A 13,022-nucleotide genomic window follows, 5' to 3' on the forward strand; every position below is an offset into this window, starting at 1 on the left:
CGTAATTATCTCTAACTAATATAATCGTAATTATCTCTAACTAATATAATCAACCGGCTAAGACTCCCCCGCAGTTTGAGCGGGAGTAGAGCAAACGCTCAAGCTGGATCGGAAGAACTCGAACAACTGTCGTGGGAGGCCCTTGGTAAAAATGTCAGCGTACTGTAGAGAGGAAGGCACGTGAAGAACGCGAATGTGTCCAACTCGAACTTTGTCCCGAACAAAATGAATGTCAATCTCGATGTGCTTGGTTCGCTGATGTTGAACTGGATTATCAGATAAGTAAACGGCAGACACGTTGTCACAATAAACCACGGAAGCTTGCCGAAGAGGAAGCTGTAATTCGAGGAGTAAATTGCGAATCCAAGTGGCTTCTGCGACAGCATTAGCCACGCCTCGATATTCCGCCTCGGCACTAGATCTGGATACGGTCGGCTGACGTTTAGAAGACCAAGAAATAAGATTATCACCAAAGAAAACACAATAGCCGCATCATACGACGATGTCATTCTTTCGGAGCGGCCATTTTGGGAAGAAGTTTGTGGGCAAGAAAAACRAAACAAAAGGCCATGTTGTTGGGCAAAACTTTTGAAAGCATGGTTATCGAACTCACCCCCCAGATCGCATTGGAAAGTTTTGATGTTATGATGGAACTGTGTGGCTATCATACGATGGAACTGTGTGGCTATCATACGATGGAACTTGGCAAAGGTGGGGAAAGTTTCGGATTTATATTTAAGTGGGTAGACCCAAACAAAATTAGAAAAGTTATCGATGAGGACCATGTAATATTTATATCCAGTTTTGCTAAGGATAGGAGACGTCCATAAATCACAATGTATAATGTCAAACGGRGTAAACGTAAATGAATTGGATTYATAAAAGGGCAATCGTTTACTATTAGATAGATGACAAGAATGACAAAAATTGGAGTTTTTATTGTGATTACAAGGAAAATTAAAACGTCTACGAAGTACGTCTAAGACTTGAGCACCAGGATGTCCAAGTCGATCATGCCAAGGCAGGGATGTGGATGCAAGGAAGCAGGCTTGTGGTGGTAGAAGTGGTGGAGTAACTGGATAGAGAGTCCCCGAGCTATTGTGGCGGGAAAGAAGGCGGCCAGTTTGGAGGTCCTTTACAGAAAAACCAAAAGGGTCAAACTCAACAGAGACATTATTATCACAGGTAAAACGGCGTACAGACAAAAGATTCTTTATAATGTGTGGGCTATAAAGGATATTGGGTAAAATGTAGGTACGGTTATGTATGTGTAAAAAACCAGTGCCAGAGCCCTCAATTGGTAACAAATGACCGTTACCWACCAAAAGTTTAGTATTTGTAGGAGAAGAGTCAGGGAGTTTAATCATACCTCGGTTGTCAGTGACACGTTTTTCAGCGCCGGTGTCCATAATGAGACCCGGATCAGTGAAATTGAGTTGCATATTGTTGATGGTTGCACTGAGATCAGAAGGGCTTAGGGCGTCATAACCTGTTGGTGCAGCAGCTGGGGAGCCATATCCCGGGTAGCCTGTGAAGTGGGCTGCAGGGACTTGGTGGGCATTCTGATTTGGGCGCCAATTGGTCTGTGTGGGGTAAGGGCAGGGTGGAGTATTCCACCATGCCCATTGAGGATAAGATGGCTGCCCGGAAGGAGTCCGAAAAGCCCAATTAACATTGTTTGACTGGCTTCGGTATCCGCGCCCACGACCCCCGCGACCCCGGTACTGATTTCGACCTCGTCCCCGACCCCGGAATGGCTGACCTGTTGGTTGAAATTGAGCAGGTGGCGGGATCGGGGTGGAGGTGTTGTTTGGTGGGTTCGGGCAGTGTAACAGTGGGTTCGGGGTTGGAGTTTGGGCTGTGGGGGCCACCAGTACCGACGTGGACTGCTGCTGGCGTGCCTCTTTTCTGATTACTTCATCACGTAGCATAGTTGTTGCAAGATCCCAGTCAGCTTCTTGTGAGTGAATAATTTGAGCAGTGGTGTCAAACTCCTCTGAAAGTTCCACGAACGAGTTGTAATACTAACCTTTTGTCGTTAACGGGCTGATCAACAGCAGCAAGTTGATTTGCAAGGTTCTTCAGTTGTTGGCAATAATCATCGACTGAGGAGCAGGCTGCAAGAGTTAGGTTGACGAACTGGGTTTCGAGTGCACCAGCCTTCGCTTGTTTGTTGCTGAGAAAWWTTTTCTCAAGCTGAAGCCAGGTGTCATGTGCAGTGGCATCCATGTCGAGGACCCGGGTGAGCAGGTCGTCGGATAGAGTGCTGTAGATCCATTGGGAGACAAGTGCATCCAATTCTTTACAAGCTGCATATTCCGTATCCGTTGATTCCGGCTGTGGGGAACCGTCAATGTGATTCAGAACTTTATAAGCAATAGCATTGAATTTAAAGAGTTTAACCCAGGAGGTGTATGAAACTTTGGTACCATCCAGGGTTCTGATCTTGGATTGAATATTGGAAACGGAATAGGCTGGGTGAAGAGAGGGGACAAATGGTTTAGAGGTTCCGGTGTCAGCAGGTTTGGTCATGATGTGTGGATAGGGTTTGTACGAAACACCTCTTCCGTGCGATTGGCCGGAAAGTGTCGTACGATAGCAAAGTGACGGCGGTGATTGAGGACCGTCGGATGCGGAATTTAGCAGGTGTTAAGAGCAAAGAGCTTCTGATTTGGGTGACGATATAGGATCGGAAAAAAATAAAGAAGGAGAAGGGTAATCAGGCCGTAGCTCTGATACCATAAAAGTTTGCAAAACTCGATACCTTCATCATTAACAGAAAATCCCTATATATAGGGTATGTACAAAGAAACCCTAACGGCTATAATTAATGATAAATATAAATCAAATCCGTAATTATCTCTAACTAATATAATCGTAATTATCTCTAACTAATATAATCGTAATTATCTCTAACTAATATAATCAACCGGCTAAGAAATACACCCGAGTTTTTCACAAAGTCCAAGAGCCGTGACCACAAGTTCAATGACTAAACTTATTAGTGCATGGTCCTTTTTTCATTTATGGTGATGGCAAGTTGGCAACTAATGGGAGCGAGTAAAATATGTCAAGTGTTTGTTCCAAGAAACTTGTTTTTAAGAGCACATAAGACAGGGAGCTCAGTTATCCATCGTTCTAGAAATCTTATATCCCAACTTTCAGCTACTTGAGAACAATTTTTTTCTCACTGCTGAGCTGTGAACCCAATAACTAGCCTTCTAGTTATCTGCTTCCATGATCACTGCTGAGCTATTGCCTTGTAAAGTGTCTTATAAAAGCTATAAACAAAAATCTATGGATTTCATCCATAAAATAAGTCTATGGATCAGTAATATTATAAGTATCATAGGTCAACCCAAATGGGCCAGAACATGAATCATACAAATTTCTTAATCACGAGGGTTTTAACATTTTCTGAACTGCACTTTCTAAAGTAAAACCACAATCTGCTGGATCATCGTGGTTTTTTAAGGATTCTTTTAATGACTCAAACATAAAGCAAATAGAGATTAAAGTATTGTCTTAAGTGTCAACCTATACATTTAACAAAATAGCAAAAATATTATCTTAATTTCTTGAACTAAATCCTCTACTCAACCATCTCAGCATGAATGGCTCCAAAAGATTGTGATTATGCATTTTTATTTCCAAATTCTTAAAGGATACACCATCAACTAAGCATATTTCTATATACCAATGACATAATAGCACTTCAATTCGGCAATGCTCATTTCTTGTTTAACTATGTCCAAGGTTTTCCTATTTGAGAAAGTCCGGAATGTAATGACCTAATTACCTTTGTGAATTAGTAACTCTAATCACCACTCATTAAACGGACAAATCCATAGAGAATCTCCAACCATGTCATCAAAAAAAACACCAAATATGGTGGGCCCATAAACACTAAAAAAACTCAAATCCAACCACACTCTTAAAAAACACCAAATTTATGGACCCCACATTAAAATAACATATTTTATTTACTATTTTTTAATAACAATAATAATACAATTTGTAATAGATATTATAATAATTAATAATTAATTTATTTAACGAAGACCTGTTAAAATAAAAACGATAAATTTTTAATAAATAAATTTTATATTAAAAAAGATTACATTAATTCAAATAGCACAAATTAAAAAACACATAAATAATACTAATTCTCCGAGTTAGTAGACTCGTCACACAAATGATCAATTAATGCATTACGAAGTTCAAAGTGAGCATCTTTATTCGTGATCTTTTTGTGTCAAGCAAGAAATGTTCAAGTCCACCATTGTTATCGTTCATCATCTCAACTCCCATGTCTTGCACTTCACTTCTTCTTCAATTGGTGCATTAATATCACGTTCATCTTCTATGATCATATTATGCATAATGATGCACGAAGTCATTATATCATGCAATATTTTTTTCCTCCATAATCGTGCAAGTCTTTGGATATGGCATGCATTTTTTGGTTTACCGGGGTCCAACAATGACATTAATGTGTTGGAGTCCTGCCATCTTTTTGCAAATTTTACAGCAGGTATTGCTCCTCTTGTTCAATGTCAATCTATTCACGATCCACGTGGCCCTAAAAAACAATATTTTGCAAAGAAACAAGAAGCATGTAGAAAAGACGTAGAACGTGCATTTGGCGTATTGCAATCAAGGTTTGCAATAATAGCAGACATGCACGATTATGGAGAAAGGAAATATTGCATAATATAATGACTTCGTGCATCATTATGCATAATATGATCATAGAAGATGAACGTGATATTAATGCACCAATTGAAGAACGAAGTGAAGTGCAAGACATGGGAGTTGAGATGATGAACTATAACAATGGTGGACTTGAACAGTTTCTTACTCGACACAAAAAGATCAAGGATGAAGATGCTCTCTTTGAACTCGTAATGTATTAATTGATCATTTGTGGGACGAGTATACTAACTCAGAGAATTAGTATTACTTATGTGTTTTCTTTATTAGTGCTATTTGAATTAATGTAATCTTTTTTAATATAAAATTTATCGTTTTTATTTTTAATAGGTCTTCATTAAATAAATTAATTACTAATTATTTATTATTATAATATCTATTACAAATTATAATTATTGTTATTAAAAATAGTAAATAAAATATGTTCTTTTAATGTGGGGTGCATAAATTTGGTGTTTTTTAGAGTGTGGTTGGAGTTGAGTTTTTTTAGTGTTTATGGGCCCACCATAGTTGATATTTTTGGTGTATTTTTGGTGACTTGGTTAGAGATGCTCTTAGACTTTTGCACCCATTTTACTTTGTTTCGTTTCTATAGTTTTTTACTTCTTTTATAAGGTATGTGCGCAATTGAAAAAAATCAGTGTAAAAAGGTCTCTTGCCCAGCTTATGAAAGAAGTAACAAGAATCCAAGAAGAATTGTGTAAATGAATTTGTTTCACAAGAATCCAAGAAGAATTGTGTTTAATACAATGGCATGATATGTGAGAATGGGAACAGTAACATGGTTTTTCACAAAGGAAAAAACAAACCTGGTACAAGAAGAGAAGTAGTCCATGAGCAAAATGAACCCATCTTGGTGGCGGAGAATCCAAATGAGGTGAATATATCTAAAAAAGTGTCCACACATAAAATACAAATTAGTGTGTAATGTTGCAAAGAAAAACTTGATGGCTAGAGTCAATTTTTTACTAACAATTGAATGCAAACTTAAACACTAAAATGCATTTTTGTAATTAGAATTGCAATGTACATTGTAAGGAACACCTTCAAGGATGTGACATATCAGACCATACCAACTTTGGTATACTATGAGTAGTAGCATTCACATGATAAATGGCCGAGTCGCAAGTTTTTTGCAACTTCTGTCTTCTGCTTCTAACTGTTCTAAACAAAGTCCAGAATCCATATTTTCTGGTAGGAAGGATGTATTGGTAGTTGATGCAGGATTTATTGGAGCAACTTTCATTGCCAAGAATATAACATAATAAGGTGATGCGATATGGCATGTTCAGTAAACTACTTGTTCTAATAATCCATAGGGTCTATAACTTCAATTTTAAAGATGAGAATATCATAAAAAATATTTAAAAGAAGAGTATTGCTTTTTCCCGCACGCCAGATTACAAAATGTTTTGCCAGGAGATGGACCAGTATTTTAATATAACATACCTTTTATGCCTAAAATAGGAAAAGAAGAAGAAGTCAATAAGACCAACAACTTTAGCTAAGAAGTGAAATTTTGAATAAAGTTTTCAAAGAGTTCCGTCCCCTTTTTAAAAAGAAGTGTAGAAATAGCTTGAAAAGGCTAACACCTCATGCCCTATATCTGAGACGTCATGTATTCACATAACAAACTATAAAACCCATTCACTCACATAGCCAAGCACTGCAGAGACGAGTAGGAACATGAATCCTGTGAGTGTAATCTGAAAAGAGAAACATGTTTTAAGCCAAGGAAATGGAAGAAAAATCCTTTAGATCATGTATCAAGGCAGTATAAGATGGTTGAAAAGGCATGTGTACCATATTAGGCCTGAGCCATCCACATTCCACGATATGCAAGAAGAAGATAAAAGTGGTTAGTGAGTAGTGACTACATATAAGACTTTAAGAACCAATCCAGATAAGGGGTAGAGAGAGGGAACCAATACATTCCATCATATCTCTAATTTATCAACAAAATACTTGCAATCAGATACGTTTGTAATTGCTACCACCTCTTGTAACTCAAAAAACAACAAGGTTTCAAGTTTTCATTGCAATCATATACCTTTCATCATATGAAACAATCATTTATGTTGAACATGCATACATGCACACCACATGTTCATTTCCAAATGAAACCAAAAATGTACCACATAATTAATAGTTCAGTCGTATGAAAAAACACAAATAAAAGCTTAGTGCTACTTACGGCATCCAAAGAGGGAAGAAAGTAACAAATCGAGTCCAAAAGGGTTGTAGGACATATTTTGCAACATAAGAGTGATCAACTCCACTGTACTTGTATCTATGCAGTGCATTAATGCCATGAGCGCCTATATAACCCATTGTGTAAAATGATGTTTAGCTTTTCCAACCTGCCAGTCATGAATAACACGGTTAGTTCCCATTCAAATCAAAGAAAAAGACAATACCACGATAGCAACAGCATTTTGTAGGCAATACTTTCAACCACAATCAATAGTTATCAAAACCCACACAAAAAAAAGATAAGGTTCTCAACATTCACTGTGATACATATCATATATCAAAGTTAATAGTCACCGGATGACACGTTTCAGGAAGACATTGAGACAATTCTAGCCAACCCTACTATCAGTCTACAGTGATATAGATGGCAAGAACAACATAATGGATGAAATACTAAGGCGGCATGTACACATTTACTTAGGGTCTTGAAATCAAGATGGGTACCTATGGCCATGAATCCATTAACCAGTAGGTAACATACTGCTCGCATTAGTTTTACAATGGTTTTCAGTGTCTCTTTATCACCCACCCTCCCATTTTTCCCCTGTTTTTTTCTAATTTGAGGGACGTTTGTCTTTTGAAATGTTTAGTTGTTGCATTAGTTTAGATATCTGTACACATATTTTACCACCATCACAGTTACCATCAACCACACTTCGCCACAAAAACGATCTTCGTAACTTCAAATCTCCACCAAAGTTCAATCCCGTGGTTCCTCAAACTTTATCCAAATCTAACCTCTAAGAAAAACTGGCGATTTCCCCTATGAAGTTGGTTTTTCATGATTCTCCAAGAAACCAAGCTATCCGAACTTCTAAAACCATAGAAGCATCAAGAAATTAAGATTACATGTTGCATCGAGGAAGAAGATGCAAAAAGATTGAACAAAAATGGGATGTTTATTTATCAAACAGTATACAAACATGAAAACCCATACCCGGAACAGTGTGATGTTGCATGCGCACAATATCTAACTATGAGTGTGATGATCAAGATTCAAGATCGCAATGAACAAGAAAAGGAAAACATCACTTTACATGAAAATCTAGAGAAAACGAAGTAGAAAGTAGATCTGAGATTGAGCGTACCAAGAAACCCCGATTGGAGGAATGCAAACTTTAGATTCGATTTAGAGAAATATCTCCCGCCCTAGAGGTTAAAAAGCGAGCATAAAGAAAAATTCGAAAGGATCAACTTTTTGGCACGGATCGATTCCCTTCGGGTGGTGAATGACTCCAAATATATTCTATTAAAAAATTTAAAAATAATTTTTAATGTATAAAATTTTATATATTTATGCATAAATGTATAAAAGTTTTTAAAATATCTCATAATGCATTAAATACTACTACTTTATGCATTCATTCTTAAAAATCTCTTAATCTATAATTAAAAATAATACATAGTACAAGTTATCAATGCACATTATTGTCTTTTTTTTCATGTTTCCAATGTACTTTTGACATCTTTCACTCATGTTTTCACTCTCTCATATCTCTATGTCTTCTCTTCATCCCTCAAGGTGAGATTCAAACTGATATTCACCATGAGTTATTAAAAGTTCTCTTATTCATCTCTTATTCAATTGTTCTAGAACTCTAAGTCTTGCTCTCGATTTTTCTGATTATTTGCTCTTTGTGTAAATCGAACATATTTGTTGAGTCGTTTAAATATGTTGAATTTTTAATATATTGGGATTTAAACTGTCAAACAATTTTTTCATCGATAGACTGTAATTGGAATCATAATTTTTATTTATTCAAATTGTATTAATATGTAAAGACCAATTGTAACTTATAGCATCATTGAATCTTCTCTAATAAAACCAGTGAAACTTCAAAATCGTTAAAATTCACGGCTCCCGCCGCATTGCACGGGTACACAACTAGTTATTATCATAACCGTAATCCTATAATGAAATCTCGATTTTTATGTTTTACTTTATATTAAGGTTTTAAGAAAATGATAATGTTTTATATTTAAATAAAATATAAATTTGAATATTTATAAAAATTTCTATAGATATAATATGAAATTAACAATTTAAAAATTTTCATTTTTTATATATTTTTTTAGTACAATTTAATCTAGACTTCATTTTAAGTATAACAATATAATATTTTTTATAAATATAATTTTCAGTCCAATTTTTTTATTATAATTCAATTTAAGTTTAATAACGAATTAATTTATTTTAAGTTTGATGATATAATTTTTTACAAAGATAATAATTAAGTATTGTGATAATAATTATATTTAGAATAAGATGTTTATACTGTATTTGATTATGTTTATGGATTAGTTATATGAAATCAAATATACAGCTTTAAAAAGTTGTATTAATGCCAAATTTATTTGTAGTTTTGAATTTTGAATAATATATCATTAAATAGTCACTACTAGAAAACTGAACATTTTCGGCGGACGAAATCCACCGGTAAATTACCGGCGGATTTCCGGCGGACACTAAAAAAGTCAACATTTTTATTGACTTCCAACAATTTCTGGCGGATTTCCGGCGGTTTCTTAATTACTCAGTTTAATCTTGAATTTACAACATTTTACCGGCGGATTTCCGGCTGATTTTTTAATTTTTTTCTAAAAAAAAGAGTAAACAAATTTTCGGCGGATTTCCGGCGGAAAAATAAAAAAACCTTTAAACAAAAAATTAACAATTTTCCGGCGGATTTCCGACGGATAATTAAATATTTTAAAAAAATATATAACCATTTTCCGGCGGATTTCCGGCGGAAAATTAAAAAAAATCTTTAAACAAAGAATTAACAATTTTCCGGCGGATAATTAAATATTTTTTAAAAAAATATAAGGATTTGTTAAGTTAATCAAAATTTAAAAAAAAACGGGCGAAGAATTTCCGGCGGCCGTGATCCGCCGGAAACGGGGAAAATCCGCCGGAAAAACAATCACTGGCGCCCCTTTTTCCGGCGGCCGAATCCGCCCGGAAATCCGCCAGAAATCACTTTATCCGACGGATTTGGCCGCCGGAAAAAGGGGTTTTTTTGGTAGTGAGTACCTCATGCATTAAAAATGATTTTTAATTAAGGGTATCCGCACAATGCAGCGAGATACATCTTGATTTTTATGTTTTGGCTTACTCTTTGTTTCTGTCGATGTTATAAAAACGGTTTTATGTGATTTTGAAAAAGTGATAATGTTTTTAATTTTTAATATAATATAAACTTGGAGATATCTTGGAATTTTGAAAAAAATATATAGAGATATTAATATTAAATCGAGGGAATTTCACCAAAATGACCACAATGCACATCATATTTTAACAAAATATCCATTTTTTCATAAATTACCAAAATAACCAAGAGAATCACCCCCCACGGGTAAGGATGGCAACGAGGTGGGGATGGGGCGGGGTTTGCAATCCCCGGCCCCGGTTTATATACACATTCCCCGGCCCCGGTACCCGGCGGGTACGTGGATTTTCTTTTCGGCCCCGGTCAACTTTCGGCCAACCCCCGGTCAACACCCGAACTATTGAAGGCTCGAACAGTCGAACTATTGAAGAAGACGACTGGTGTGGTGCAGGTGGACTGGTGGTTGTGCGCCGACTTTATGGAGTTGGGTCGATTGACGACTGACGAGTCGAGAGCCGACGACTAGGGTGACTGTTGTCTGTCGAAGGTCGATGGTCCACACGAGGCCTATAGTGACTGTCGTTGTCGAAGGTCCACAGGAACAGCCGAACAGGACGTGAATAAGGGGAAGGCCGCCGGCCGCCGGGAAGGGGAACTGGGATTTGCTTGCCGATTTGGGGAAAGCTGAAAGCAGCTTGCAGCCGTGAAGAGTGAAGGGTAGAACGCAGAAGGGGTTAGGGGATAAGGGGAAGGTGACGATGGTGTTGGTGTCTGGTCTGGAAGTGGACCCTCGAGTTATTGTCAAAGCTAAACCAATTATCCAAAGCCCAATTTAACTATAACTATAGCCCAATAGACTCATTTATGAATTAATATTATGATATTATCACTATACCGGGTACGGGGCGGGTCGGGGGATACAATACCCCGCCCCCGCCCCAACCCCGGTTTGCCTCTACCGGGGATCCCCGGTACCCGTTTTAGCGGGGAATCCCCGCCTCGCCCCGTACCCGTTTTAGCGGGGAATCCCCGACCCACCGGGTCGGGTCAAATCACCATGCCTACCCGGGGGCATGTTTGACCATGTGAGCGATCCTTTCATTCTTTGACAAAAAAATAGAAAAAAACAATTTTAAATTAATTTGTGGGACACATATGTATCTGATTTAAGAGACAAACACTAGTTTAGGTTGAAAAGTAGGATGGCCCCACCTAACCCCGGATCTTCCCCGAGGGTGATCCAGTCATCTTATTTGACTGTTACTTCATCTTGTAGCATATAAATCGATTTGACAATTAATAAGTGTTTTTAATAAACAGTGAACGATTTTGACTGATTTTTTTTAAAACTATTTTAGGACCAAATGTCGTGGTTTTACTCTATAAAATCAAACACTCTACTCTCACAACCCGTAAACTATAAACACAATCTATCATGACAACCCTTAAAACAATATGAAATTACGTGAAAAAATATAATCTTTACTACTTTTTTGAAACGCATAAATTAACCAGGGAATGTTTTTATATTTTATTTTAAGTATTGTATTTTTTTATAACCACTAAATGTTAATATTTTATAATAATTGTTTATATGAAAAAAATTATTTGTATCTGATTTGGGGGACAAAAATCAGATATTATATATGAAAAATGCCATATTTTTAAAACCACGTACTTTGACCGCTATTTCGTCATTTAGTGGCCTATGATTTGACATCGATTTGACGATCTACTTTATCTTATTACGTACCGGTTTATATAAATAGGCGGTCAAAGGAAAACTTTGATGGATTACAACACTTGATGAATTTCCACCATAACCACTATCGTCGACAACAAATAATGTCAACATTTTCGATGAATGTTGGTGAACAACATTATGGAACATCAGCATGTCGTTGTCACTTAACTGATATAATATTTGTAAGGAATTCGTTTTATAAAATAACAGGAAAGGACTACATAAACTTTATTTTTTTCATGACACGTTTAACCAAACCCTAATGTGTTATTGGCGAAACCAAACATAATACATGTACGGGGGATCTTAACAGAAGGTACTTTAAGGTACCATTTTATCTCTTGGAATGAACCGCCACTTTGAAGATACACCAAACATCACCACTTTGACATGATTTCATATTTGTGTTTAATGGTGAAAGGTTGCGATGATAGATTGTGTTTAATGGGTTAAGGAATAAGGGTTGTGATGGTAAATTGTGTTTAAGGGTTGTGAGAGTACAAGACATGAGAATAGAAGTGAGAAATGGGGTGTGGAGAAAAATAATGAGAGGTTCATGCTATGTATAATAAATTTTGTTGCACTAAAAGACGAAATAATAATCAACAAGAAATAGGCTGGATCGCCCCCGGGGGAAGATCCGAGGTTAGGTGGAGGCGATCCCACTTTTCAAACCAAAACAATGTTTTGTTTCCTAAATCAGGTACATGTGAGGCCCACAAAATTAATTAATTTTTTTTTTACTTTTTTGGTCAAAGAAGGAAGGGATCCCCCCGGGCACGATCCTCTTGGCCGTTTTAATAATTTCTGAAAAAATAACTATTTTGATAAAATATAATGTGTATTGTGGTTATTTTGGTGAAATTCCCTTAAATTAACTATGAAAGAGTTTACAATTTATTTAATTTAAAATTTTATTGTAATTTTTAGACTTAATAACGAAATAATTTATTTTTGTTTTAATAATACAAGTTTTTATAAAAACAATAATTAAATATTTTGTTATAATTCAATGATTATTCTAATTATATATACTATATTATAAAACATTTGACAAAAACTCTTAAAAATCACTTTTTATGCGTAAAGTACTGTTTATTAATGCATATTATTTAAAACTCAAGATTGCAAGTAGATTGTGCGTAAATACAACTTATTAAAACTCCATATTTGAATTCGTGTAACTAACTGCAGATAAACAT

The 13,022-nt window shown here is 36.1% G+C and overlaps 1 protein-coding gene across 4 annotated transcripts in view; it reads right to left on the bottom strand.

Annotated features, from left to right (window-relative positions):
- LOC112500444 (choline/ethanolaminephosphotransferase 1-like) overlaps positions 1-8,171 on the bottom strand; it is a 15,537-nt gene extending 7,366 nt beyond the window's left edge. The window contains exons 1-5 of one of the 4 annotated variants that reach the window (XM_025103943.1): positions 8,055-8,171; positions 6,908-7,073; positions 6,517-6,526; positions 6,369-6,419; positions 5,523-5,600 (exon numbers count right to left, since the gene is read on the bottom strand). In XM_025103943.1, the coding sequence (XP_024959711.1) occupies positions 5,523-5,600; positions 6,369-6,419; positions 6,517-6,526; positions 6,908-7,044 (276 nt within the window). In that variant the 5' untranslated portion in view covers positions 7,045-7,073; positions 8,055-8,171. Of the gene's footprint in view, positions 1-5,522; positions 5,601-6,368; positions 6,420-6,516; positions 6,527-6,907; positions 7,074-7,903; positions 8,035-8,054 lie in introns of those variants that run through there. The other 3 variants (XM_025103950.1, XM_025103962.1, XM_025103955.1) reach the window with 3 other exon arrangements.
- Between the last annotated feature and the right edge of the window lie 4,851 nt (positions 8,172-13,022).

This window comes from Cynara cardunculus (genome assembly GCF_001531365.2).
Source record: "Cynara cardunculus var. scolymus isolate 2C chromosome LG 1, CcrdV1, whole genome shotgun sequence".
Taxonomy (NCBI): domain Eukaryota; kingdom Viridiplantae; phylum Streptophyta; class Magnoliopsida; order Asterales; family Asteraceae; genus Cynara; species Cynara cardunculus.